At 44.3% G+C, this 27763-nt stretch overlaps 2 protein-coding genes across 2 annotated transcripts; one reads left to right on the top strand and one right to left on the bottom strand.

The window, feature by feature from the left end:
• Positions 1 to 13: 13 nt before the first annotated feature.
• Positions 14 to 7344, bottom strand: DDX20 (DEAD-box helicase 20). Its single transcript, XM_062594907.1, has 11 exons — positions 7148 to 7344; positions 6931 to 7025; positions 6448 to 6616; positions 6025 to 6139; positions 5800 to 5942; positions 5283 to 5421; positions 4785 to 4843; positions 3974 to 4056; positions 3145 to 3250; positions 2956 to 3057; positions 14 to 2214 (listed from the first exon to the last, which is right to left on the bottom strand). Exons 3-11 carry the CDS (start codon positions 6542 to 6544, stop codon positions 1106 to 1108), a joined length of 1953 nt encoding a protein of 650 aa, XP_062450891.1. The 5' UTR covers positions 6545 to 6616; positions 6931 to 7025; positions 7148 to 7344; the 3' UTR covers positions 14 to 1105.
• An 8281-nt stretch (positions 7345 to 15625) lies between these two features.
• Positions 15626 to 27039, top strand: INKA2 (inka box actin regulator 2). Its single transcript, XM_062594897.1, has 2 exons — positions 15626 to 15692; positions 25128 to 27039. The coding sequence occupies exons 1-2, from the start codon at positions 15657 to 15659 to the stop codon at positions 26187 to 26189; spliced, it is 1098 nt and encodes a 365-aa protein (XP_062450881.1). The 5' UTR covers positions 15626 to 15656; the 3' UTR covers positions 26190 to 27039.
• The last annotated feature ends 724 nt before the right edge of the window (positions 27040 to 27763 follow it).

Here is a 27763-nt window from a genome sequence, read left to right as displayed (position 1 = left end):
ACATTTAGTTTTGGACAGAAAATGATTTATTTAAATTATCTGAGTGAAAAACCTATTACATTTCTCAAAATTAATTTCAAGGTAGCTGAAGGTGGGCAATCAAGCATCCTTGAAACTTGCCATCTCACCAAATTAAATAAAAAGCTCTCCTTGGAAGTACAGCTCATAGAGGTAGGAAGCAGTGTTTTCACTAAGAATTCCATTAAAAAATAGAAGGCAGAATCAGCTCGTCAACTTTGAGAAATCAAAGGAACTAGCCTAAAATCTGCTTCGGTGATCCTGAACATACTAAAGTTAGGGTATAAATTCTGAAAGTCAGTGAGAAGAGTCAATCCAGTGTCAATACCTTAAAGCCAGCCAGTACTCTTCAACCTTTTCCTGCTTCAAGACAGTGCAACCCAAACAGAAGATACTAATTAGTTTTAGTATTAATAGGCAATTTCATTTCTAATTAAAGCCTTCTTGTAAGTGTGGCAAGTCTGATATTGCTGCACCCAGAGGGACAGACCAATTATGATAACTGCACATTTTATACATAATTAAACCATCCCCTACTACACAGCTTGCAATACACCTAGCTATATGTTACTTATACAGTGTTAATTAACTTGACTTAAATTAGCAATACATACATTGAGATGCAGAATGTCTGCCACTTAAATGGTATACAGTCATTGCCGGCTGTTTAAGGAAACCATAGAAAATGGAATGGCCTCAAACTATAAACAGCAACTTCTGCAAATTCCACTTTAACCCAGAAAGTTAAATGAAAAGAAAAATCAAGTAAAACTGAGATTAGTTTCTTTTACTAAAACTTCTTACATGCAACTGGCTGCCTTTCATCTTCATTTACCTCATTTTAAAGATTGAAACTGAACATCCAGCTGTATCATTCATTTCCTTTTATTGACAACTTGCAACACCATCACTGGAATGCATATAAAACATTTGCCTAGAAATAGCTTGCTTTTTAAAAAGACAGTACTTCTTCAATCTTAAGCAATGTCTGTGTCTGTCAGTGTAGTTCATCAGTAATAGACCAGTCATGTTTTCAGATGTGTCTATTCATTGTACCAGCCAGTCCTCTAACATCAATGCCATTACATCAACCATCACTTTTCAGCAGTTCTTGAAGATAGACCGAGTTGACATGATAAGCATTCATCCAGCTAAAGTGTCTGTAATTTTTCCTGTAGTGCATAAGAGACACTGTAGCATAGTAGTTTTGCCAGGCTTGATAGTGAGACTTCCAGTAGTTTTTGTAACTCCAAGCCTCATATGGAAAGCCAGGAACACTACCACCCCAAGGGGTGCAAGAGCAGTCGTCTTCAGTTTCTCTCACAGAGGGAATACAGAATTGGTGGTAATTACTTCTCTTTTGTTTAGCATTTTGTTTCAGACCTTTCTTTTTAATTTGTTTCGGCTTTGGCACTTGCAATAGCTCCTGAGGCTTCTCGGGTGTAAGAGAAAAGCTTGTAAGACCTTGATCTATAGAGGGAACAGCATTCTTTTCCTGCATACCTGAAAATGCTTCAAAGCATGAGTTATGCTCTCTGCTTTTGGAGGAAGCCCTGGAACTATACGAACTATCACTATCAGCAGGCACAACGCTATTTGCTACTGCCTCTGTAGCATCTTCCACATCTTTACGCTCTACAGAACCATTTCTGGGGAGCTCACACTGTTCTCCCAGGCCTGAATAACTTCTTAGAATTTCAACATCCCTCTCCAGCCCTTCTTTAATGAAATACTCATAATCTTCAACAAACTCCGAGAGGTTCCAGGGACCATTGCTCTGTTGGTTTTTGAAAGTTGACAAGCATGGAATTCTGGGAAGATTTTTTTTTAAGGATTCCTCATCTGAAGCATTAGTGATATTTTGTTTGTCCATTTTGGAGGCAGTTCCTACTTGATTCCTCTGTTTTGTATGGAAACTGAAAGTTTCGTGGCTACCTTTTTCTGCATTTGCAGAATTGGTGCACCTTTTTGGTTTTTGCTTCAGAGCCTTTTTTGGCCTTTCTACAATATTATCACCTGGAAGATTAGAATGAGGCCGAGGTATCTCTGTAAAGTTATTTCGGGCTGGCTGCTCTATTGGTTCCTCTGGCCTAAGAAACACAGTGTCAGAATTCACTGAAGCATCTGTATGTGCAGCAGCTTTGACTTCTACCTCCCAATCTTCAAATTGATCCATCATTCCAGGAGGTATAGGCTCTGCACAAAAGGGAAACAAGCAGGCACTCAGTAAGTGCAGCCTTCCTTCTAGAATTCAAATGAACAACAAAGTAAAGCTTTACAGAATCACAAATAGTATGGTAAGAGATGTTAAGTCAGAACTATAAACTGACTTTCTCTCTTCTTGAAAGAGCTCAGATAGAACATTTTCTTCTCAGAAGTCATCAAGAAGTCTGAATAAGTGTTATGTTACTCATTGATCTTCTAGCATATTGTACTTAATTGGGTAAAAAACAGAAATAAGGAAGAGTAAATGCTAAGTTTCTAGCAAAACACTTGGCCTTCTGACAAAGACAGTGTAGCAAGTCTTTTGCAGTTTCAATTATTTCTTCCTTTCACTACTGCATCCTACAGCCTGAGAAAGACTTAATACTAGAGAACTCCTGTTGTTCTGTAGCTTACTTCATGTTGACTGTTTCTGGAAATCCAAGTAACTATGTAGTTGTCTAAACAGCTGCTGAATGCTAAGTTCCTCTCTCGACCCACAGCCATGCACTAAAGTTCTTCATGTTCTATTGCTTTGTACAACTGCGGCAGTGGCACATTCGCAGCAGAGGTCATCAGCACTGTGTACAAGTGACCTGACTGTACTAAACTTAATGCAGCTACCTTCAGAGAAGGTCTATGTCAGTTCACTGTGGACTTCACTGAAGCACTGAATCTGCAGCAGAAAACAGCCAACAAAACACCATATAGCTGAGTTCACAGCACACAGCATACCTGGTAAGGGAAGAAGCTGAAGATTACACTTCTGTGCAATTTTCATCATCATGTTTTCCTCTTCTCCACGGCAGCAGTATGTCACAGACAAGCCTAAAGTTCCTATGATACACAGTAGAAAGTATAATTACCTAGCCAGACCCATGAAAGCTAGCTCAAGCTTGATAAATCCACATGACATGACATTACCAAAGCGTCCAGCTCTACCAATACGATGCATATATGTTTCCCAGTCCATAGGTACATCCAGATTGATGACTAGATTCACTTTCTCAGCATCAATTCCACGAGATGTCTTGGGAAAAAGCAAGAAGATAAAAGGAGATAAGTGAACATGCTGAGCAGATCTTTAAGAGATACCATAATACATTGCGAGTTAACTGCTTTTATAGTAACTTCTACATCTACAATTCTCCAGTAGAACAAATACATTACACTGGAACAGTGCAACCTCAGGATCATTTTACTTATCCCTTCCGTATGGAAGGGATAAGCAAGTGTACTTCTTCCCAACACTAAAAAAATTCAACCCCACAGCATGACAGAACCTCAAGCTAGCAACTGACAAAAAACCACCAACCACAAAGCTGCAGAAGTCTCAGACAAGAAATAACCACTGCCCTACCAAAAGCTGCTTGAGATTTTACTGTTATATAAAAAATGTGATAAAAATGTAAAAAATGTATAAAACATTTCACTGTGATATAAAAAACTGTTCCTTCTTACAGCCCCTACTAAAAGTAAGCACCTCTGCTCCACTGAAATCTCTACAAACTTCTGTAATTCAACAGAGAAATTATTTTTGAAACAGAAGAGAAAAAGAGTACAGTTTCTCAATCACAGCGAAAACAAGTCTCACACAGTGCTCTTCAGTCACATTTTAACAGTATGTTTAAGTTCCATTCAATTCCAAGTCAAATTTAATGCTCTGAAATAAATGTATATGCAATTCTTGCATATGCTATTAAATATCATAGAATCAGTAAGGTTGGAAGGGACTCTGGAGATACCAACTTACTAAGTCTGTGGAAATAAGAACTCTACAGTGGAATTGCTTTAATTTAGCCATAGCATCAAGTCGTTGATTTTGATTCATGCCACCTAGAGACAAAAAAAAAAAGTATTTAGAAACTGAAATAAACATTAGAAACAGATTATCTTTCTCGGTTTCTTGCTCCTCAAATTCTGGAAAATACTGCTTTGTAAACCACAGATGAGATCAGAGAGGAAATTCCTCAAAAATCAATTCTAGAAGTAAGTTAAGCAAGAAGCAAACAGAAAACAAACAAATTATTTTTGTAATTAGTCTTATTTCCATTTGTTTATAGAAAGAGAAATCAATTACTTATACACACGACTCACTTGAACACTAACCTTAGAAAAATTTTACTTGAAAAAAAGCACACATAGCCATAAAAAAACACCAAGGAAGGAGAAATTCAAAGGAAGGCTTCTAATAACCATTATGAATTAATTATCAGTTGTTAACAGAGAAGTTAGGAAAAAAGACTTAAATGCAACAGCATTCCAAACAGACACTGCTTAAAGCTGTAAGTGTAAAAAACTTTTCCTTTGCAAATAAACCAATGCACTTATGTAGACAGTCATAATATGACACTCAGCAACAGATTAAAAAGCAGAAAAGCTGACTAATAGAAAATTAGATTCACAATATGCAAGTCTTTAAAGACTTGTGAAGATTCAAATGCTATTCTTTGTCATATGAAGAGGTCTTCGAAACCAAGCTTTTAAGTTGAACATTCCCATTTTAGGTCAGATGTATGCACAAATTTCAGCCTAGAGAACCACAAAGTTCTGAATAAACTTACCTGAAATGCACTCAGCAGGAAAGCCTTTGGATGTCAGTATTTCAGCTAAATGTTGAGCTCTAACAGAACATACACAACGAAAATTGTGAATAAAACTAGTTACTTAGCAGTATCAAGACAATGTTAGGCATAACAGCCAACGTGTCCTTTTTAACAACATACTATTCTTTACAGGCAAAGATTACATTCCAGAATTGCCAGTCCCATCTTATGTCCAAAGTAGCAACCTTACAGATTTTGTACCTTTCAGACCAGGCTGGCAAAGCTCAACAGGGTACTAATCCTCACTGCAGCCTAAACAATATACAAGATACCTTCAGGTACAAACATTCCCCTCTTCAAGTTTTCATACTGTTATATTTTACATGTTGTGACTATATCTCACATGTGAAACTTGCATATAACTTCAGTTCTGTTGAGACCTTTATAAGTAATGCTACATGACTACTATAACCATTACTTTCAAGTATTTTTTTCAGATTTTTTCATATTTATTACCTGCTATGCAAATTTGAGAAGACTAAGGCTTGATTAAATGGAATCTTGCCAAATAACTCCTGTAAGTGCTGGACTTTTTCCTCAAACGTCTTATGAGGAAGTGGATGGGAATTCACAATTTTGTAATACTGCTTCAGGCCTGAGTAAGGAGAAAAAACGCTATCAGATTAACAACTTTGATAAAAATATGCATTGTATTATATTGCTGTCAATTCACATGTCATTGCAGCTAGAAAAAAAACTAAATTAAAATAAACACACAGGTACCAAATAAAAACCTAGAGGCTAATTCTTCTTAAAAGATGGAACATTTTTGAAGTGTTCAAAAAAACGGAAAATTAACTTCATCACTGATGTTTTAAATAAAGCAATACTAGGAATAAATACTTAGTGAACTAATCAAATTATCTATAAAGGGAAATGAGAAGAAATCATAAGTATTAAGGCACTCATTTTGGTTTTGTTATGTTCCTGTTAACCTTTTTTATATTAACATAAATGAATTTCTTATACTTACCAATGAGACTTGGATCAGTAGGGTTCAGTCTCACAAATGTTGGCTCTCTCATGTACCTGGTCAAAGCACTAGCTAATGATTCAGGGTAAGTGGCTGAAACAGCCAGCATCTGTTTATTGGCCGGCAGGGAAGAATAAATCCAACTACAAAAGAAGGACATTTATGGGAAAGACTGACAAATATGCATCTAATCTGTCAAGTCTGTGTGATGAACATTTTCCTTACTTGATTTGTTCCTGAAAGCTGCCTTCTTCTAGAAGCTTGTCTGCTTCATCAAGAATGAAGAGCCGAATACTAGCTGTATTTAAATAATCCAACTCTATGAGTTGTTTTATTCGACCTGCAAAAGCCAAAAAGAGTAATCTGGGCTTCACAAGCATTAACTAAAAAAAAAAAAAAATCTAATAAAAAATACTTATAATATTTATTCCTTTTAAGTTTCAATAGACCTTTTAAAATGGTATACTTAGAACAATCTTTCACTAAAACATTGAGTCTCTTTTTTTCTTTTTTTATTTCTTTAGCATTGGCCTTTGAGACTCTCCCCTATTAGTAAAAGAAAAAAGAAAAATCAAGATTTCAAAAGCACAAATTACTGTAGTGCAAAATGTGTCAGATTATCTGAAGTACGTGCAGGCAAGCCCATACCTGGAGAGCCAACTGCTATGTGGCATTTCTTTAGTCTTATTTTGTCCTGGTTCAGAGGAGTCCCTCCAATGAACACATGGCATGCCAAACCTTCCATTTTTATTCCAATGGCTGTGATGACAGCATGAATCTGCACAGCAATCTCTCTTGTCGGAGCTAAGATCAAAATCTGTAAGGGACAAAGAATTAGCCTTGAAAGCAACAGAATGGCCCAGGAGATTGAAGCACAGCATCCAGTCTTGACATTACCAGTTTCATGATACCAAATATCAGAGCTCACACAAAACCTACTAAAAGATCAAATTTTGCTTCTAATTTGTAAGTTCGCACAGCAGCAATAACAACTGGAGCAACTTTTCACCACAGGTTTCACGCGGAGGGGGGGGCTAAAGGACGGCATGTTACAGCAGTTGTGGAAGCGCGAGTCTCGCAGACCCAGGAGGGCCTGGAGCACCCGCCGCCGGCGCCGCGGGGGCGGCTCACCTGCGTCGCGGGGCTCTCCAGCAGCAGGGCGTCCAGGGCGATGGCAGCGAACACGCAGGTTTTGCCCGTGCCAGACTTGGCCTGCACGATGAGGTCTGGAAGAAAGCGGCACCAGGGGGTCAGCAGAGCGCCCCACACCCCGTCCCGCCCCGCTCGGGCTGAAGGGCGGCGGCGGCGCAACGCCGCGGCCCGCGGCCCGCGGGTCCCGGTCCCTCACCCAGGCCGCAGCGCCCCAGCGGAATGGCCTTCAGCTGGACCGGCGAGGGTCGGTGGAACCCAGCCGCCGACAGCCCCGCCAGCACCGGCGTCGACAGCAGCAAGGAGCCGAAGTCCCCGGGGCCCCCGGGCACCAAAACGTCGCGCGTGCGGAACCGGCCCTCAGGCGGCGGCGGCGGCGGCGGGGAGCCCGCGGGCGCCGCCATCTTAGGAGGCGGGAAAGCAGGAGCGCGGCGCAGCGCGACGCCGCTTTACGCGCCGCCCCCGGCCCGCGCACGCGCTCTGGAGGCACCGGCCGCCGCGCCCAGCCGCGCCGCCAGGGGGCGCTGCGGCCGCCGAAGCGGGCGGCGGCGCTGATTGGCCGCCGGGGCTCGCTTGAGCGCGGTGGCCGTTAACGGCCGTCGCGTGCCTCGCGTCCCCTCACGGAGGAGGAGCAGGGCTGTGGCGGTGGCGGGCGAGGAGCTCCTCCGCAATCCCCCGCGCTCTGCCAGCACCCACTCGTGTCCACAGCTGCCGGGCCCTTGCCGCTTAGCAGGGCCCGCCAGCGGGCCGCGGCGGAACGGGGGCTTCCCTGCACCGCGCCCACCACCGCGGAGCGCCCACGCAGCCCGCTCTGCCGGGCACAGGCTGCAGCCGGGGAGGTTTTGGCATAGGAACCACTCTTCTGGAATTAAGATGCTGCAAACTGGGGGAAAGAGGAGGAAAAAAAACATATCCACGTGACAGAAATGATTAATTACACAATTTAGCAATATGGCATGATCCTTCAGGGCAAAAGCTGGGTTTGTTTTGCTCTGTATGAAATCACGGTCTCTGCATTACTATCCAAAGCAAGGTAATAAATAATGTGCTCTGTCTGGCGTACAGTTTATTTCAGACTGATACATACTTTACCAATAATATGTGTGATTTATTTGGTGGAGAAGCATATTGCTGCCTTCTGTACGCGGAATTTAAATCTTAGAACAGTCATGTATGAAAACTCAACACGCCCCATGTTATCAGCTGGTGCAGATGTTCCTCTCAGTTGGCAGACATCTCAAATCGGACATCCAACAATCTGTACTCAGCTTTAAATGACTTAGTAAATTACAAATAAATGTCTGGTTTACCAAAATCAATGGAAAACAATCCCACTGATTTTGATAGAATTTCACATTCCAAGGGTGAATATTAATTCTCACTGTGGCTTTATCAGTATAGTATGTATTAATTCAGTTTTTCTAAGGACATTCTCCACTAACTTTTTCTTATCTAGTACCACTGCTTGCTCTCAGTAGGGATATCTCCTTCCTTTTTCCTAAGACTTCAGAATCCTTTTTCCTTAGTCATTGCTCCTTTCTCTGCCCCTTTCCCTCCTCAGCTTCCCTATATGATGGTCCACGCTGTCATCTTTTCCTTCAACAGCATTTTCTTCCTCTCCCCCCTCATCCAAAGTGGCTTAGTGTCTGATTCTGCCTTGCTTATTCTCTCTTGCTTATAGGAGAAGCTATGAGATAACTGGTGAACCCCTCAAACTGCACTACATTTCAGAGTTATCCTAGCAAGCAATATGGAGCTTTGCGGTCTGCAGTATTTGAAACAGACTTTTTTCATTAAAATCATACTGACTGGTGCATCTTCACATATTCATGTAATGCAGGGAACTGCTAGGAATGGTAGTCCCCCTGCAGGCAGCTGGTCACCTACGTGGTGTATCTTGTTGAGTTTTTCTTAGATCTTGTAGTTCTGTCATAATTAGAAATAAGATATCGTAAAACAGACGGGAACAGATACTCTCTCCATGAGATCACAAGGTGCTTGCAAACCCGTTATCTGTAAAAGATTAGGATAGGGGACAGATTATGCCTCCCTGTCAGTCTATGGCAGGATTGATGCATTTAGTCCAGAAGCAGACAGTCTGCCTTGGGGGCTAATAATCACAACAAATCTTTGCAGCTAATTTCAGGGGGAGGAGGGGTGGAAGTCCACCAACATTAGCATTTCCTGTTTACTGCAATAATTAGGGCTGCGACTCCCCACTGTGTATCTCATAGGTGCATTTAGCCACATAGAGGCAATTAATGATTATGTCTATTAAAAAGTGATCTTTTAGATGTAGACAGATAAATCTGTTCAGCTAACCTGAGATTATTTGTCTTACGAACAGCATAACAGCTTAAAAATAAATATTACAGAGAACAAAATCTCTATAGTACATGAGCAGAAGCAGTACAGTGAGATCTGGAGACCTTGCTGCAAGACTAGTGCTGGAGCTTTATTTAGCCAGTGAATCTGAACCATAGAGAGAAAACATGTCTCAGGGCATGTGGGAGGATGGACTGAGCATAGGGCAGAATGAAAGAAGGCACCAGGCCAGAAATAGGAGGAGGAGGACACAAGGGAATAGTCAGAAAAGAGGAATGAGCATAGAAAGAGAGGGAGTCATAAGAGGAAATGAAGGCAGATGGGTCAGCAAAGGAATGATGCAGAAGGCTGCATAAGAGGATGAGAAGTACAAAACTGACTGCATTGCTAAAACAGCTTCAACCAGCTTCTTGACAGTAGGTGCCCAAAGTATCCATTGCTGTTTCAGTTTGGAGTGAAAGCAGTCTCCAGTAATCTCTAAGCTATTCTACCATAGGAAAATGGCATGAACATTTTGTTCTGACCTGTCTAGTTTCAGCCTTTCACCCTGACAAAAGAAATGAGTTTCTTGTTAAACACTCCAAGTCTGAGATGCTGTTGTGTTGTATATAGAAACAAGATCTAGCCAAGGTGCTAGGAAAAATTAGTAAAATAGTACAGCATTCACTTCAGCAAAGGCCAGGTCTATTAATCTGTTGTATACACATTACTTACTACCTTCTGTAGACCACTTTAAATTGTGGATGGTTTTATTTTACACATCAGCTTTTATTGTCATAGCAGTTTAGAAGTCTGGACATGCAGCTCCCATTCATCATAATGAGATTTGAAAAATCTCAGCAGTGGCTTCCACTGTATGAGTACATACCCTGGTTCATTATCCTTACATTGCCAGGCAGTCTAAATAAATTTTAAAAGCTCTTGGTGTAGCACAGTCTCTGTGACTCCTTTGCAATTCCATCATGTTACTTACAGCAAAAAAAAATCTGGAAAATTCTATTCATTTGTTTTCTAATATTAATTATGATCTTTTTACATGCATATCTGAGTACCACCAAGAGCAGAGCCCCATCATGTTGCACACAGTATGAAAAAGAATACAGCTTCTGCTTTGGGGAGCTTACCTCTACAAATTCAGGAGAGACCAGATGGCAGGGGAGAGAACTATGCCATGAAGCAGAGGTAACAGGATAGCTATTCACAAGCATTCTGTTAGTTCCAGTTATTTTTCATCTTTTAGGTGGATATTCCCAGTTGGTCCTAAAAGGGAAACAAGTCTCTAACATGAGATAATTATCTCTGGATAAATCTGGGAATGGAGACAGACAAGGAGACCTGGACATAACAAATGGTTTGATTAAAGACAGCTTTTCATAACCCGTTTAAACTGATGTGATTTAAACAGACAATGAAGAGCAGTCAGAAGTATCTGCACCCATGGGAGAGGGACAGAGCAGAAGTGATAAAATAACTATACACCATGAACTGCTTCCCCTTTCTATTTTCCTCACCTTACCCTTTTTCTCTCCTGAGAGAGCAGGCATGTTGTAGTGCTACTCAGGTGATTTGGACACAGAAGTCATTCTCTGTGATGCAGGGTTAATAAGATGCTGAGATGCCTTAATTGCCTTAATTCCAAAAGATGCTGCTGTTTATTTATTTAATTTTCTCAATTGCCATCAGATTGGAGGGAGAGACTCCAGACCATCTCAATGTCTATGCTGAGTAGCGCTATGACACCATGACTGGCAGATTTATTGTTCCTCTCCCTTTGTTTTTGGCCCTCACTGATTGTGCTGTGTCCAATCGAGGTCATGCTCCTGCAGCCCCCTCATTCCCTGGAATGTGTGTACAGCCTTCGGCTCAAAGCTGTCGGATAGGCATGGTCTCTTCCTTTGTTTTTGCTTGATTTCTATACTAAATCTATGGACAGTTGCTAATGCACACTAATAAGCCCTCCCAGCCATTTCATGTGGTTTATTGAGTTCCACAGTACCAGATGTTTCACATAAGCGCCAAAAGTGTCTGCAGGGCATGCTCACCTGGGCAATTGGTTTTCCATCCCTCTTTCAGGAGAAATGCTGTCAATGCTTGGGTGCAGAATGATGCCACTGTACTATATAGAAATGATACACACTTAAAAGAGCAATGTGTGACGTAGTTGCTGAAGGGGGGGAAAGCAGGTGTGGACTTTGCTCCAAATAAATAAATAACAGCCCTTTATAATTTTAGATAAGCTTTTATACCAAGAGTTGCTAAATTATTTTCAGTGAGTATGAAGAGGATTTAGGTAACCAAAATGCAGCCAGCTGAGAGGTAATACAACAGTTGTTTAATACCACATAGCACAGCAAATGTTGTAAGGCGTTTTCCTCTCCTAGTACAGAGAATATTCTTACCCAGTGTAGGAGCCAGAAGAATGTCATGGATTGGAATTTGGCTGGAGCAAAGTTAAGTTTTACTCTGAGGAGGGGTGAGTGAGGTAGGGGCATAATAGGATCTTTAAAGAACACAAATGCAAACAGTGCATGCAATGAGTAGCCTATTGGAATAAACAGTCATATTTTGAGGTAATTTACCTCCTCATGCACAAATAAAAAGAACAGAATTACATTTTTGACATTATATTCTTACCTATCTGCTGGTTTTCTGTGCCTCAGTGGATTTAAACAAAGATGGATGCAATTCAGGTCATACTGCAGCCTCAGTGGGAAGAAATTCTGAAAGGTTTGCCTTCAGTGTGCAAGAAAGTAAAAAATGAAAGAAAATTCAGAGATAACCGTGGATGTTAGTTCAACAAAGAACAGTCAAGTGAAAGCACTGAGAAACAAGATCAATGAACTGAAAGACAACAAATGAGATAAAGAAACTGTCAGCTGTAAAGGGACGGATGTTTTCTGAAATAGGAAGGAATGAGGCATTTTGTGTAAGCTGAATATGCCTCTGAAGGCATATTCTATTTTTTGCCCAAAGGTCTCCGTTTTTCATTTTATGTTGAAATAAGCCATGTAGGTTTCTGCTTAAAGGAATTTTTATTCTCAACTCTTTTTCTCAGAAACCTGATTTTCCATTGCACTGCACCATCTGCTCATCATTTACACCACTGCAGAGGGAGTATAAAATGGAAGGGAGTGGAGGGCCTGGCATGAAGTGTCACTATTGCTTTGAACCAGTTCTCTAAGCAGAAGAGAAAAATGTTGCTTAATGGGGAAAGTCTACTGAGAAAAAAAAAGAAAATCAAAATTTTCTCTTCTCTTGCAAGGTCTCAGTAGTTTTGAGCACATGAATGTTCAGGTCTTTCCTTTATTCCACACTTGTAAACTCCTTTGTCAGCCTCATTGGACAGGAGCAAAACCTGATGTTGAAAAACTGATTAAACCAACAGCCATAAACAGAAGCCAACCAGAGGCTAAAAACTTCTCGCTGTTCGTGCACTGGCAGATCACACGGTTCATTGTCTCGCAAATGTTGCAGGAGCTCTCTGGGACACCGCAATTGCCAATTGCCATGTAAATCTGAAGTTGGCCTCCTGAATGCTATACATGCTGGACAAAATAATATTGTTTAACAAAGACTTAATGCTTCAAATAACCACATGTATCTTTTTGTATTAGAATATTCAAAGCACAAGTGACAAGTATCAGTTAAAACAAATTCAGGAAGAACATGATTTCTAAAGAAAGGAATTATAAAGAAAACCCTGGGGAGAGCATCCTGTGCACAGGCTAATCCGTGGTCTGATTTCATGCAGGTTTTCAAGATGCCAAAACCATAGTACTCAGTAACAGTCAACTTTGTCTAGACGTGGCAACCCTGGGAGGATAGAAGTCCCTCTTGATGCGCATTCTCAGTCTATTCCACATCAAATGTAAAAGAGCACCTGAAAATGCTATTGTTTTCAGAACTGGCTCAGATAAGTTAAGCGTACAGTCACTGCTCAGCTCAGTGCAGCTGAACCTAAACCCACGTATTACAAATGCAAAGAGAAAAGGCCAGTGTGTTTTAGCTATGGTGACAAGCCATAAGGAAGAAGGGCTAGTACTTAAATGTTACTTTATAAAACAGAGATAATAGACAATAAATTATTAAAAAATGGTACCTGGGAAAGAAAAGAAATAAAGTTCTTGATTCACCCAAACAATACAGAAACTTACAGTCTGAAACTGTGGCTTTTCTTGAAAACAAATCCTTGTATGAGGCACAGGAAAAGAAAAATTAGGTCATTCAGTGTCCCATTAATAATTGTCAGAGGCAGGCTTTTCAGCTTGTCTTCTCCACATGATGCCATCTTTCTGATTTTTTTACTACTGACTGGCTGTTCAAACCTGCCATATGATACTTGATATGCTTGGGTAGGCTGGGGAAATACATACCCTGACCTGAACAGGTCCATGGGGAACATCCAACTGGCCAACAAAAACAAACAGATTTCAAGAAAAAGTTTATAGCTTGGCCAGTTCTTGGTTTAGACTTTAAAAGCAACTCAAGATCAGCAGGTATCCCGCTCACATCATAGCATAGCCTGTTGGAAATGATTCACTTTTTGATAAGGTCATTTCTTCAATACGTTACTACGTTTACTGCCCGAAGTTCTACAGATCCTTGGAAAGAGATGCAACTTTCACGCTCCCGTAACAGATAGGAAATGGAAATTCTGAAACAAGTAAAGAGACAGTAAATTTTGACCAATAATAAAAGGGATGCTGGAAGGACAAATGAATATTAACTCTAGAACATTTCCCAAGTATACATGAAGAGCCAGATAACAAATTTCTGATTTAAATTGGATTTTGACAGGAAAGTTAGTATTGACAAATACCAAGGTTGGTTTCCACAAATGAACAACCAAACACCCATTACTAACAGTAAAAGAAAGTTTTTCTTCAAAAAATAAAGGCCTGAAAATGAAAAGATTTTAGTCAATATTCAAATTTACAGCTGAGAGCAAGCAATTAGTTTTTTCTTTGCAAATCTGAAAATGCAGATTCTCATTCTATCAAATTCTTTACCATTGGGGATCAACTTAACCAAGTATCAAACTGTGCTCTTGATAACCCACTATAGGGGACTCAGCATTTTTCATCTGAAGAATGTGTTTTGTACATAAGATGACAGTGAGATAGATAAATAGATAGAGAGAAAGATGGATGGGTTGATAGATGGATGGATGAGAAACATACCGAAAAATTCAAATCCTTTCAAATTCAGTCCTATTATAAAGCCTGATGGTACAGAAGGGCTTTTATTTTTTCCTAGTTCATGTGTCCATCTGATTTCTTGTGGTAATGAGCAATATCAGAGGTTGTTAATCTGAGTTAAAAAATATTACCCTTAGACAAGTGCATTTGTAGCACCAATAATGTCCAACTCCTATGCAGAAAGTTTCAACTGTCTGTCTTTACTTCAACGATTTGAGGCATACTAAAGGCTGAAACACTGCTCATAAAACTGAGTGAGGAAAAAACTGCTGTTCTGAAAATAAATCCATGCTGAGAAGTTTCAACACCTGTTTCTTGTGGCTCTCTGAGCATGTGCTGTTCCTGACAAAAGGCATTTTGATTGTAGGACCATTCCTTGAAAGAAAGCCAAAATCATATGCTTATGTGTGATGTTAAGCCTACTGACACCTTACAGTGGAAAACTGCAACATTCCTAACTGTTAATAAACTGCCATTTGATGTAGTAGCGATACTCCTTTACTCAGCTATCCAGCCTCTAGTTAAAACGAAATAGGAAAAAAAAATCCACAATCGGAGGGCTTTGCAATTTGTTGTGATTAAGGCCTAGAACATGTAGGTTAATCCGTGCTTTTGTTGGGGGTTTCTGCCTGCCCGGACCAAACTGCAGAATCTCGATCAGGACAAACTTAAAACACCAAACTTCTCTCCTGCTTTAAACTAAACCAGCGAAGTTCTCTCTAGTTTCAAACATCCAAGTCCTCTCCTCGGACAAAGAGCAACGCCATGCACACGCGCCGGGCCCGGTGCGGCCGTGCCGGCGGACGTGTCCCGGCCGGCGATGCTCTCGCAGCGGTTCGCAGGCCGGGAGTCCGGCGGTGGCAGGCAGAGCGCACCCCGCACCCCGCACCGCGCCTGGTCCCGGGGAGGCGGCGCGGGCCCGGCAGCCCCAGCCGCGCCGTTTGCCGCGCGGTCCCTCGGGCCGGGGGCGGCCTCGGCCGCCGCCGCTCCGCGGGGTCCGCCCGCAGCAGCCGGGGCGCCGCGCGGAGCCGCCCCCGCGCCGCGCGGCCCCGCGCAGGCAGCGGCGGGCGCGGGCGGGCCGGGGCGGGCGCGGCGCCCCGCTCCCCTCCCTCGCTCCCTCCCTCGCTCCCTCCCGCAGCGCCGCCCCGCAGCGCCGCGCGGAGCGGAGCGGAGCGGAGCCCGGCCATGGAGCAGCACCTGCGCCGGCTGCGGCAGGAGCTGGTAGGGGCCGGGGCCGGGGCGGGGGCCGCGGCCGGGGCCGGGGCCGGGGGCGGCTGCGCGCGGCTCCAGCCTTTGTGCCGAGGCGCCGCCGCCGCGGGCGCTGCGCTGCCTGGAAATGGCTGCTGCGGGCGCGGCGCGGGGCTCCGCGGGGCGCGGGACGCCCGCGCGGGGAGGCGCCGCCGCCGCCGGGGTCCCAGCAGCGCGGACACGAGCCCTTAAGCGGCTCGGGCCGAACCGAGCCGCCAGCGTTCGCGGGAAGTTTGGAGGACTCCATCAGTCACTCCAGATTTGCATCTCCGTAAAGCTCTGTAAACCGGACAGCGGATTTCAGCCTCCTGGCTTAGGTGGTCAGAGGCTGCTAGTCCGGCCATCTGCGCAAGTAAATACAACTTGCAGCGAGCAGAGTTCTAGTCCTGTGCTGCCGCTTGGAAAAAGATGCAAGCCAAGATCAGAAATCAAAGAAACATGTGCAGATACCCCTGATAAGTTTACAGGAATGAATGTGATTTAAGGGGAACATGCGACTGTCACCTCTAATGCTCTAGGAAAAAGTATTTCTTCTTTAATAGGGAACCCTTTGTCGTAAATCAACAGTGTTTTCTCCCTCCTCCCTCTCCTATTCCAATTCAAAGCTCGCTCACAGAACTTGCTTGGGCTTGTCCTACCAGCGAGAAGATACTGTTGATATGCCAGGGTTCACTAGTGATGGATTGGCAGGAAGATCTACTACCTTAAAAAATTGTGTTCCAGCCCTGAGTAGGCTCTGGTGGGGAGAAACGCGTGTCGTACAATAAATAGTGAGACAGTGAGAACAAAAGGGGAAGACAAGGCAGAGCAAAAAGGGTGGGCGAAGTTTCTGAACGCACAAAAAGCTTCCTGGCTTAGGACTTAATAGGGGGTTGATCTCACCTGATATTTGTGCTAACTGGAGGTTTATAACATGGGCTAACGCACAATATTCCTACCCTGCGCACATTTCAGGAAATGTACATTTCTCATTTAAGCAAAACCATTTGAGTCAATACAGAGACACGCGAAGTTACAGCTGTGCTGGGTATCGGGCTCGGGGACTTATTGTTCCAGGGGAGACAGCACCGCTTCTCCAGAGCAAATAGAGAGACCGGCTTGGGCAGCATGGGTTTGCTTATGCTGAATAAACCTGGCGGAAACCAGTGACATTTAACTTGTCAGCGTTATCCATCTTGCGCTAGCTAACGGAGGAACAAGAAGACAAACTGAAGTGAGAGTCACTGGTATACTTTGCATTGGGCAGAATGAATGAAGTGCGAACTCTAAGTTAAGACATGTACATTATAATCTGGAAGAACACTAAAATCTCAGTGAATTGGGTGCGTACAATATATGTTCTGAAACAATTACTTCCATCAGCAGCTTAAGTGAGCTGCAGATTACATTTCCTATAGGTAGGAGGATTGTATTAATTAAAATAACCATAGATGATATCCTCAGCAATAACATGTTTAAAAATCAATACTGTCAAGATAGCCTAGAATTAAAATAGACTGATGTTTCCTTAAAGAGCAGCAAGCAATGTAACAGACAGCTGGGACCATCTGCATTTCATGGTGAGTGGGAACTGAACCTCTTAACCCTGCCTTCTTTACCACTTTCTTCATTACTGGGCAGGTCATGCCTCCAGATTTAAATGCACCAGAACCAAGAATCCTGTGGGAGGGATGGTGGGAAGGACTTGGTCTGTTTGCGTTCCCAGATAAAGGCAATGAGCCACCCTGTGTGCAGTTAAACCAGAGTCCAGCTCTAGGCACCACTGGGACTTTAGCATCATAGGGATTTGCCCTAGGCACAACAAGTGCCATAGTCACCTCCAGGGACTGCTATGCTGCGGAGAAGGGATGTTGTACAGGGACGTTCTCCAGAAATGCCCCATTTAAGGAACCAGGCTTTCGGGGCTGGGCAGTATAACATGGGAAAGTTAGAGACCATTTAATCTGCAGAAGCTTAGTTTGCCTCAGTTTAAACTACTACAGCCTGTGACTGGGTTTGAGGGAGACTTCTTTTGATAAAGAGCGGGTGTTGGCACAGCTCCCAGTTCGCAAGGGAAGGTTATCTTTAAGTGCAATCTATCACCCACCAGTGTGGGGTTCAAGGATTTCAGTTCTGATTTTTATTGTTCCTGTTTTGCATATTAACAACGTATTTAAATAATTGTGCACTTGGTTTGGGTTGCTGTGTGCCCAGACATTTCAGCGCACAGCCTATGTATTGAGATCAAGTTGCAGATGGCCGTGAGTCTGGGCATGCTTGTACCAGTATTCACGTTAGCCTTTGGGAAAGCCATGCCAAACCTCCCCCAGTGGCTCCCAAAGATAAATCTGACCCATTTCCGTCGATGAGAAAGCTCATATTCCGATTGCCTGTTTTCCATTGTAAGCTGATAGTTTCTGGCATGTGTGATGTCCCTTTGATTGCAATTCATTCAGAAGCTTCCACGTGCAAATATTTTAAAGCCAGGAGAGTCTCAGCTGACACAGCCATTCATTATAACTGAATCTGTGAACTGAGTACAGCACTGAAGTAGGATTTCCTAAGCCTGGGTCCTTGTCTCAGCGCTGACACCAGCCTGTGGTGCAGGTTTTGACAAGCCATGGCAGCTTTCTGCACCTCAGTGTCTTTGGGCGTAAAATAAAGAAGACCTTATCTGCCTCCCCCAGTAAGTATCTTGAGATTTATGGACAGAATGTGGTATGTGAAAATACATATTGTTGGTTTATAGGCCTGGCACTGACTGCGTTGTGCTTCTCCATTCATTCTGTCATCTGGCCTTCATATGGCAATCTTGGAGTATGCCACAGAGCTTATGTATCTTCCATTAATGTAATTAAATCCAATCCTAAAAGGCCTCTTGACTTTATCAGCTGGATTCTAAGTCTGCAAATATCGTTCTGAGGCACAGAAATACGATCCCTGCTTTCTGAGTTACAGAATATTATCTCAGTTAAAAGATGAGATTTAACACGAATTGTCTTGCTCAGGGATTAGAATAGAGGAGTTTCATTTCTGTGGCTCGTGCTGTAGACAGCATTACCTCTGTAAATGCTTTGACACAGGGATTGTTTGCATTTATACACAGTAACATCAGCATATGTAAAATGGGATTGGGTTTTCAAGGCTCTTCTGCAATAGGAAGAATAAATCACTTATTATTTATATAGGACTGGTAAATCTTTGGCATAGATTTATCTTGCACTTGGGGTTTGTATGACTAGAAAGGGTGTGGGGCGGTCACAGTCAAGTTAGCCACAGCTGTAACTTTACTTTGCATATTTTGATCTTTCTTGAGGAATTTAGGGAAAATCTAGGCTTTTTGTTGGTTCTTTTAGGAGGAAAAGTATTAAAGTAAGGATTTTTATTTAAAGATGCCTCTTTCACTTCAACTTTTGAACATTCTCCCTACACATTCATCATGCGTCAAATTGTTGAGTTTGATAGAGAGTCTGACTCCTTTCTCAAAATAATTCATGTCCTGGTAGACAATCTAATGCTTCTTGCAATGAACATTTTAGAGGAACAGAACATTTGGTCTGAGGGAAGAAATACAGCCCCGTTATTTTTAACCTCTGTCTCGCACTGGCTCTTATTCTGGTAACTGTGTGTCATGCTTGCAAAGAGTTCTGCTGTCCTTTCCTCATTGCTGTTTCTGAAGGAGCAGCTCTTGTGGTTCCTGGTAGACCAGGCATAAATGATAAGACTTCGAGGGCTAACACAGCCACTCACAACTCCAACAGGTGGCAACATGCAGCTTCATTTGTGTCTCTGCCGATAAACTGGTCCATTTAAACGTGCATTTACCCACTTCTGCTTGTGATAGCATTAGAAGTCTTGTGGGGTTATCACAGTCTCTTTCCTTGCTGCTGCCCAGAGGGAAGGTGCTATGGAGCAACTTACAGTGGATTTCCTGTCACATGTAACCTGGGGAGAGAAAAAGCAATTACAGGCTTTTGTTTGCTTGTTTATTCCTAGAGAAGACTCGGAAGGAAGAGTGTGGATTATTTGGGAATTGCAGCTGCATATATTCAAGAACTTCAAAGACCAGATATTACAGTGAAAGCAGATCATTGGGCTGAAACCTCAAATTTTTAACCATCACCTTCAATGGTTGATCTGTACAGTAAGGCTCATGGTCTTTCTTGCCTCTGTGGTGTGAAGAAAAATCTGAAAGTTGCAGCTCTTTTTGATCTACTTATTTACCGGTTGTAGAAAATCAGTTTTCTCATTTGCCTTTAAATGTGCCGCGTGTGACTGGGAAGCACAGAACAACGAGCTCACAAGAGAAAGAGAGGTAAGCCGCTACGCAGCCAGAGCGCTCCCTGAGTGACAGGAACCATGCCTTTTGCGGTTAACATCTGTTTCAGATCTGTTTAACCTATTGGGAAAAGAAATCTTTGGTAAAATTTCAGTATTCTTCCTCTTTCAGAGAAATTGTGAGCTCACAGCTACCATCCTAAAATAATGTAGAAAGACAAGAGGTAAAAAAAAGAGACTTGAAATTCTTGTGATAAAATGCAAGGACAAAAAGACATTGCAGGCCTTTGGCATCCACCAGGCGAAAGCAAAGCAAGGTGCAACAGCAAGCTGGAAGGAAGTTCTCTGAGCCGTGAAACGCTCTCGCTGAAGAGTTATGCGCAGCTACGAATGCAGGCTTGTTAAAGATTAATCTCATCAGTGACCCAAAGGAAAACACAGAAACAATACGATCGGCTCAGCAGTTCTAAAATAATTTTGGTCTCTATTATGTCATCCTCCTTAAATACCAATTGTTTGTTGCTGCCTCCGTTGCCTATCAGCGCTATTACTAAGAGCTGCTATTTGCCACGTGCTCTTTCCTGTTCTCTTAGCAATAACTTCCTCTTATTCCATTTCTTTTACCTACGAACTGGACATCTGTCTTCCTCCTCATTACCACAAACACACTCAGAGCTCATCTTTCCAGGTCTCTGGGCTCAGCTGGAAGCTATGATGTGTTCACTGGGTTTTTTTTTCTTTTCTCTAGTCAGCATCAAAAGGCTGCTGTAGTCCTGGGCAGGCCAGATGTGCAGATGGACTGGGAATAAAAACAACTGTGGCTCAAGGGGACTGGTCGGAACTGAATTCTGAGGACTTGGTGAATGTAGATGCTCGCATGAAAACATTAGTTCCTGAAGCGAGCTGAAAATTTATTTACTCTCCTCTTAAAAAGTAGCAAGTGAAATCTCCCTTATTCTCGGGGACTTACTTGTTTCTGAACGTGACAAAATGCTAGTGGACTTTGGGAAGTAAATACCACATTGTGCACCTCTCCTGACTGTGCACTGAGGCATCAAAGGTTTATGTCTGAGCAGCACTTTAGTGTGTTAGCATGCTGATGCCTTCGTACAAAGCTCTTCTAGCTCAGAATGTTTTATTTTTGCACTGAAAGTGCATTTGTGACTCTTTTTCTCCCTGCCGTGGGAAAGAAAACTGCAGTCATTATGGGTCAAATGCTGCTTGGGCTGCCCAGGCAGATAGCTCTGGTGACCTCAGTGGCTCTGGCAGACAGAAGCTGGCCCTGTGTGAGTAGATTAAGTCATAGTGCAATTTTGCATAGCTCAAGGCTATTCAGTGGCTTTTCTTGGAGGCAGAGGTGCCAAGCAGCTACTTGTACTGAAGCCCACATTATCTCAAATTAGACACCTAGAACTGACTTGCTGACTTATTTGCACACTTGGAGGCAGGAGACCACCAAGTACATGAAGGGAAGATGCTAAGGAACATGATACGATCGCTGACAAAGTCTTGTAGCGAATGACATTTCCCCTGCACCCTGCTGCGCAGCATGGCTGGATGCTGGGTTCATTCAACAACAGGGTTGGGATTTACAGCTCACAAGCATGCACAAGACAGACCATCTCCTGATGTGCCATGGTGGCTGGGTTATATAATGTCACTTGCATAACTTCAGTCAGTGCAGTTTGTGTCTCTCTCACCATGTCACATTAAGGCTCTCTGGGGTTTTGTGTCACATTCATGCTCTGTTTGAAATTGCACTTTAGTTCATCACAAATTCTGATTTCTTCTACATGAAATGTGTGACCAAAGATCCAGCCAGGCTGTGAGAGTTGTTCATTTAGTCTTGCCCATCACCTTGCAGTCCAAGCCACTGTTAGATTTCCTGCCCAGTCTGCAGGATTATTTGCAGTAACTTCCCCACCCCACCCCCAGCAGCCCAGGTAATTTAATCTTGACCCTTTGCCAGGGTGATGGTCTCCTTTCTGCAGAAGCTTGTTCCTTTTCTCAATTGTTAAAGTCTGGAATGTCTCAGAGAAGCCAGTCTGAACTTGGGAGAACTGGTATCTTCCTGGCAAACAGGAGAGAATGGGGAAGGAACTGGTTTTTTTCCAGAGTTTGCTCTCCAGGGTGAATACTCTTAATTACCCCAGAATAATTACTAGTGGATGAAATCCAAGCCCCTGCAGACTGTTCGGTCACCAAGCAGTCGGTGACTTCACTTTGGGCTGGGTTTCATTCACACTGTTTAGTTCTGCAAAAGACTAAGCAGCTACCATGAATGGCAAAAGACAAAGCAGGATTTTTTTACAGTCGTAACCCAAAGTTTTAGCAGTGCAGGCGGAGGAGCTGAGCAGGAGGCAGAGGGCAGCTAACATCATGCCTGTTCCTGGCCTCGGGAAGGGCGCTTCATTTCCTGCCCTCGCTCCCCCCTTAGGCTTTACTTAATCTCCAGCCTCAGTTTCACCTGTAAAATGGTGACATCCCTGACCTCCCTTCAAGGCACTGCACAAGGACAAGCAGTGACTGCGCAGTGCCACAGCCAGGAATGGGGGACACAGGAGGCCCCACGGTGCCAAGAACGTGCGCATCGCTGTATTCCCGCAGCCCTACATGCTCTAGCAAGGTTAAAAACCTCAGGACCTTCAAAACTCTTTCGCTGACACTGGAGGTCACATTGCCAGAGGGTCACTGAGGCTGAGTCTGGAGGGCAGGATTCATCTCACTCAAAAGCAAGTTGCTAAGACAGGTTAGACAGCTCATGCCCTGATAGTGCCTGTTCCTCTCCCTCGGCCGCAAAGGCACCGGCAGCGGCTCAGCTCAGCCCGGACGTCTGTGCCGTCAGCTCTGCAGGTTGGCGAGAAGTGGCCAAACCTCGTAGTCACGGACGGGAACGTGGTTTCCCCAACGCGTCTCCCCTGCTTGCCAGGGCCAGGGCGCTGCAGCTGCCCGGGCTGCTGCGGGCTCGGGGCCGGCAGAAGCAGCAGCCAGGGCGCATCCCGTGGGAAGGAGCCGCCGGGAACCGAGCTTCTGGGCTGAGATCGGTTCTTGTCACAGGGGAAGACTGTCTGTCTGTGAGAAACGAACACGTTGATGATAAATGCTGCCTATGCAATATTAATGCTTAATAGAGCCTTGTTGGATGAGGCACGCGTTGTAACGACACCACCCAGCCTGGGCGAGTTAATTGAATCAATGAGGTGAAGAGCGGAGCCGGCCAGCATATGCCGACTTTCCGATCAGCCTAGTCATTACTAACGGGCCCCTGTCACTCAGCACGGCTCGATTACACGGCGTTGCCTGCAAGGGGATTTGATGAGAAGTGCCCAATGAGGGGCCAAGCTGACTCCAAATCCAGCTTTTTGCAAAGCCCCAGATAAAACAGACTTCCATTAATAAGGCGAGAAAGGTTAGGACGAGAAGCATTACTGCAAATCTGGAGAGGTAAGGTGATAGTTTTGTCTGAGGCTTGTAGAACATATGGCCTCAGCTTTTGTAGCGGTAACCTGAGAGCTCTGTTCCTGTGTAAGTGGGGCATTATTTGCATATGTGCAGATGTAGAGCTTTATTTGCTGATGTTAATAAAATTAGATAGTTGGAGAGACTTGATAATGTAATCAGAGAGCTAAACACTGATCTTTTCCATAGTGTCATAGCTGGTGCGTTCGTTCTGGGAACTAGATCAGTTTCTCAGGAGTGAAGCTTTGAAAATTGTTGTAATCTGCCTGCTAGTTTTAGGTTCTGGGTTTTGAAATGGAGTTGGAGATTTGTGTTCAGAAACTGCTGAGAGGCTTCCACTTTTGGAGCAACCTTGTTACAGAGGGTCAGATCTTTTGATGACTGCTCTTTCTTACGGGTCAGACCTCGGAAAGGAAATGGACAAAGAGCAAATAATTGAAGTAATTTAGCAAAAATGAAGGAGAGGGGAAAATAGGAATCTTGATAATGTAGAGCAGAACATAAGATGCTTCTGTCCTTTTCCACTGTAAAAGAGACCTATCGCTACACCAGACCTGTGACGAACCCTTTAAACTGTTTGTTTGTGACGAGGTAGGCAGGAGCTTTTCCTAGGCAGCGGCAATCTCTTCTGCAAACCACCTTACACCAGTGTGACATATCTTCACCTCCAGCCCTGCCATTGCCTGCTGTTCTTCCCCCTTTCGTTCCCATCTTCCCCCCCCCCCCCCGCTGCCTGCTAAAAAAAAGGGGCAGCTGTTGGAAAGTATAGCCCATTTGTTTTATGATGCTGCTTTGGGAATATGATCCAGATCCTACACAAGAAAGAGAGAAAGAACAGAGGGAAAGAGGAGAGAGGGGCACTTAGAAGCTTTGCAAAATAACTAGCTTATTCGGAGTCTAACATAGAAAGTTAAAGCCTTATAGCAAATTTTAGGGATAAAACAGAACTGTTACTAATGGTCTTAGCTGGGAATCAAAGAGATTGTTTTCTAGTAGAAATAATTTTAAAGATTGATTGCTGTTTTAAAAAATCTCAAATATGTTCAAATTTATTTGATTGTCCTCTAGTGAAAGGTGCCTGTAAGTAGGGTATTAAAATCTTAAGATATATTATATAGTAACATTATGTGATTTTTATTAGTGTTGATTTTTATTTTATGTTAGCATTCTAGTGCTAAACTGGAGAGCAAGGTTCCCAGTGACGGGCACGGTCTATTCATTTCTCCTGATTTCAGTTAGTTACATAGCACAAAAGAAACAAAAGCAGCAGAATACGCTAAACTGGAGGCAGCCAAAACCATTCACAGTTATATGCCTTGGGTTTCTGCCAAGCAATTAATGGAAACTCAAATAAACTATTTATGTTTGTTGTCAGGTCAGAAAATCCACTACTTCTGTCACTCCTCTTATTCCTAAAGGGTTCAGAATATTTTTAAACTAACACAGCTAAAGAATCTAAGAAATATCTGATTGGCATCCCGTGAGCATGGCTGTCACACAGGTACGGCGTATCTGCATGCGATCGTTCAGCAAGAGGCCACGTTTCTGGAGAGGGCTGCTTTTTGTTTGCAGAGATGAGGCTTAGAAAACGAGAAGGGGAGCAGAGCCCAGCTCTGCTGCCCTGTCGTCAGCGTTCGCTTGCTCTTTCTTGGCGTCTCCGGCGCTGACTCAATGTCTTCTCTTCCTCCCCAGTTATCCATGAAGGAGGTTGGGGACGGGCTGCACGAGCAGATGAACTGCATGATGGGGGCACTGCAGGAGCTGAAACTCCTCCAGGTCCAGACGGCGTTGGAACAGTTGGAGATATCAGGGAGTCGAAACACAGTTCCTGGCATCGAGCAGCACCAGTGCTCCCGCAGCGGCGGGGAGGTGCTGCGCGCGGGGCTGGAGGCCGGCCGGCCGAACGAGCGCTCGCGGGGGGAGGCACTGGCGGACGAATGCAGCCCCACGTCCTTCGCGGCCTCCGCACCAGCGCCGCGGTCTGCCGGCTCGCTGGGGCCTGCCGCTCTCCCTGAGGGCGGCCGCCTTAGAGACACCATCTCCTCCTCCCAAAGTATCTGCACTGAAGACATTTATCGCACTAATGGCCCTTCCTCAACTTGGAGCAGAGCTGAGCGCTTCCCTGCAGGGACGCCAGAGCCGGGCAGCGGGGGCATGGCCAGGAGTCAGCCTTGCAGAGCTGCCACCAGCGCCTGCCGGGGCAGGGCTGCCGGGACACTGGGACGGGGGGATTGCCAGGGGTGTGATGATGGCAATGACTGGACCTCCTCGCTGATGTCCCAGAGCAGGAACCGGCAACCTCTGATCCTGGGAGACAACATCTTTGCAGACTTGGTTGGGAACTGGCTGGATCTGCCTGAGCTGGATAAAAAGGGAGAAAAAAGTGAAGCATCCCTGTCTGTTAGCAGATCCCAGGAGCTCTACAGGAAATTTTCCCTCACTGCCAACATCTTCAAGAAGTTTTTGAGGAGTGTTCGACCAGACCGAGATAGGCTTCTCAAGGAGAAACCTTGCTGGCTACCACCTGAAGACAAACAGCCTGAAATTTCAAAGAGACCCAAAAAATTGAACAAACTCAAGGGGACATTTTACTTTCCGCTTCATGGGAACACACAGAACAATCACAGCAAAGTCGAGAGGTGCCCAAAGGTGGACAGCACTAGCAACAAACCCAAAACTGGCACCAAGAAAGTCCATGATACCATCGACTACCCCCAGTCTGGCTTCGATATTAACACAGCTGTATGGGTCTGAGTTGGGCAGTGCCCACTGCTCTGCCAAACACTTCTATTTCATGCTGGAAATGAGCTGGAGGCCACGCACCGCTCTTCAGGACTCCCCCAAGCTCTTGACCTGGACTGAGGTCTTCCTGTGAAACATGCTGTGGGCATCGGCTGCCTGCAAGCAGTGTTTTTCCGGAGAACAGCACCTCGGGGGCAGTCGGAGCAGCTGCTGGCAGCCCCGGCTGTAGGGGCTGGCTGGGCTGATGCTTGCAAAAATCACCAGCATCTTTGGCAGCTTTTAGGGCCTTGGTGCTACCAGCTGTGAGCTGCAGCACATAAAATTCACTGTGTGTGCGTGTGTGTGTATGTGTGTTCAGATATATATATATATATATAATTTTTTAAAACATATTCCTACTGATGTGCACTTAAAATTGGATTACAAAACAGGCAATTCAGATATTGACCTTGAAGCACTTGTTATTTAAATTGAAAGAAAAACAAATACAAATTTATAAGACTGCAGTACTTGAATGATTGCTAATTGCAGGTGTTGAACCCCAGTTTTGTTGAATTTCAGCTATTCTTCTTTTTGCTAAACTGCCTCTCCGTTGCGCTGACAGCACCCCTCCTTCCCCAAGCTGGTCCACACCTGGAGCATAACGCTCCTTTCACTGAATTTTGTGATATTCAGAAATTCCCTGCCGGTTTGGCTTCCCCCTTCCATGGCCTGAACCCCAGATGTCGCACTGAGACATGAAGCTGCAACAGACCTTTATCGTTGTTGTTTCTTGTATGCTGTTGTGTACAAATTTAGTCTTGAAAGAACAAAGTTCTTCAGTGTTGAGCTCTCTAAGAGTTGCAAATAAAGTGACGTCAGTCCTGGATGTGGTGTCGCACAGTCTCTATAATGGTGGCAATTGTGAAAAAGCCCCTTTCAGTCCCAGCAGTATTTTCTCAAATGTAGAAGCTTCTGGACCGGTGTCTGCCATGAAAAGCAGACCGAGCCAACAGCGTTTAGCTCGTTGGCTGCAGCCCGTCGCTGCGGCTCTGCAGAAGTCGCGGGCAGCGGAGGCGGCCAGGGAAGGGTTTGAGTGAGAAACTGGGGAGGGAAGGGCCACGCTCGCCCGGTCCTGCAGAAGGGAGCCGTGGAAGCGCAGCAGGGGCGGCCGCAGCCCGAGGACGGGTCGTGTCGCGAGGGGAGCACGGCTCTCTGCCCGGCCAGACGTCGGCGCCCGGATGCTCCCTCGCCTGCGCGTGCTCCGGTTACCGCTTGTGCCGAGCAAGGGGGAGACATCCCCCGTCGGGGGCTGCCCCACGTTCCCATCAGCTCTGATTCCAACCAGATGGTTCATGCAAACAGCACAGTGTTATGTTGCAAAAACCTGTTCAGCTCACTCCAAGTTTAGGAAAGGCTTGTGTGCACACACTATTTTTTTTAAATATATATATATGCAATTCTATTCCTGTTTTAACTTCCCAAGGCAGAGAGGCCAGTGGAGCAGAGGCATGAAGAGAGAATTTTTTTTCTTGGAAATTAAATATAGGCGCAAAGCAAGCCCTGCTTGTGCCCATAGAAGGAGAGGAGAGTGGGTCAGCATCTGG

Source organism: Rhea pennata, chromosome 25 (assembly GCF_028389875.1).
Source record: "Rhea pennata isolate bPtePen1 chromosome 25, bPtePen1.pri, whole genome shotgun sequence".
Lineage (NCBI taxonomy): Eukaryota > Metazoa > Chordata > Aves > Rheiformes > Rheidae > Rhea > Rhea pennata.
This window is presented reverse-complemented; position numbering and strand designations above follow the sequence as displayed.

Bases quoted from the DNA above. Each gene is read 5' to 3' on its own strand.
- DDX20 (XM_062594907.1), bottom strand. From the start codon at position 6,544: ATGGAAGGTTTGGCATGCCATGTGTTCATTGGAGGGACTCCTCTGAAC. The intron at 5,943-6,024 runs GTAAGGAAAATG...CTTCTTTTGTAG, and splicing joins AGCTTTCAGGAACAAATCAA to TTGGATTTATTCTTCCCTGC. The intron at 2,215-2,955 runs GTATGCTGTGTG...CCTTTTGTGCAG, and splicing joins TCAGCTTCTTCCCTTACCAG to AGCCTATACCTCCTGGAATG.
- INKA2 (XM_062594897.1), top strand. From the start codon at position 15,657: ATGGAGCAGCACCTGCGCCGGCTGCGGCAGGAGCTG. The intron at 15,693-25,127 runs GTAGGGGCCGGG...CTTCCTCCCCAG, and splicing joins GCCGGCTGCGGCAGGAGCTG to TTATCCATGAAGGAGGTTGG.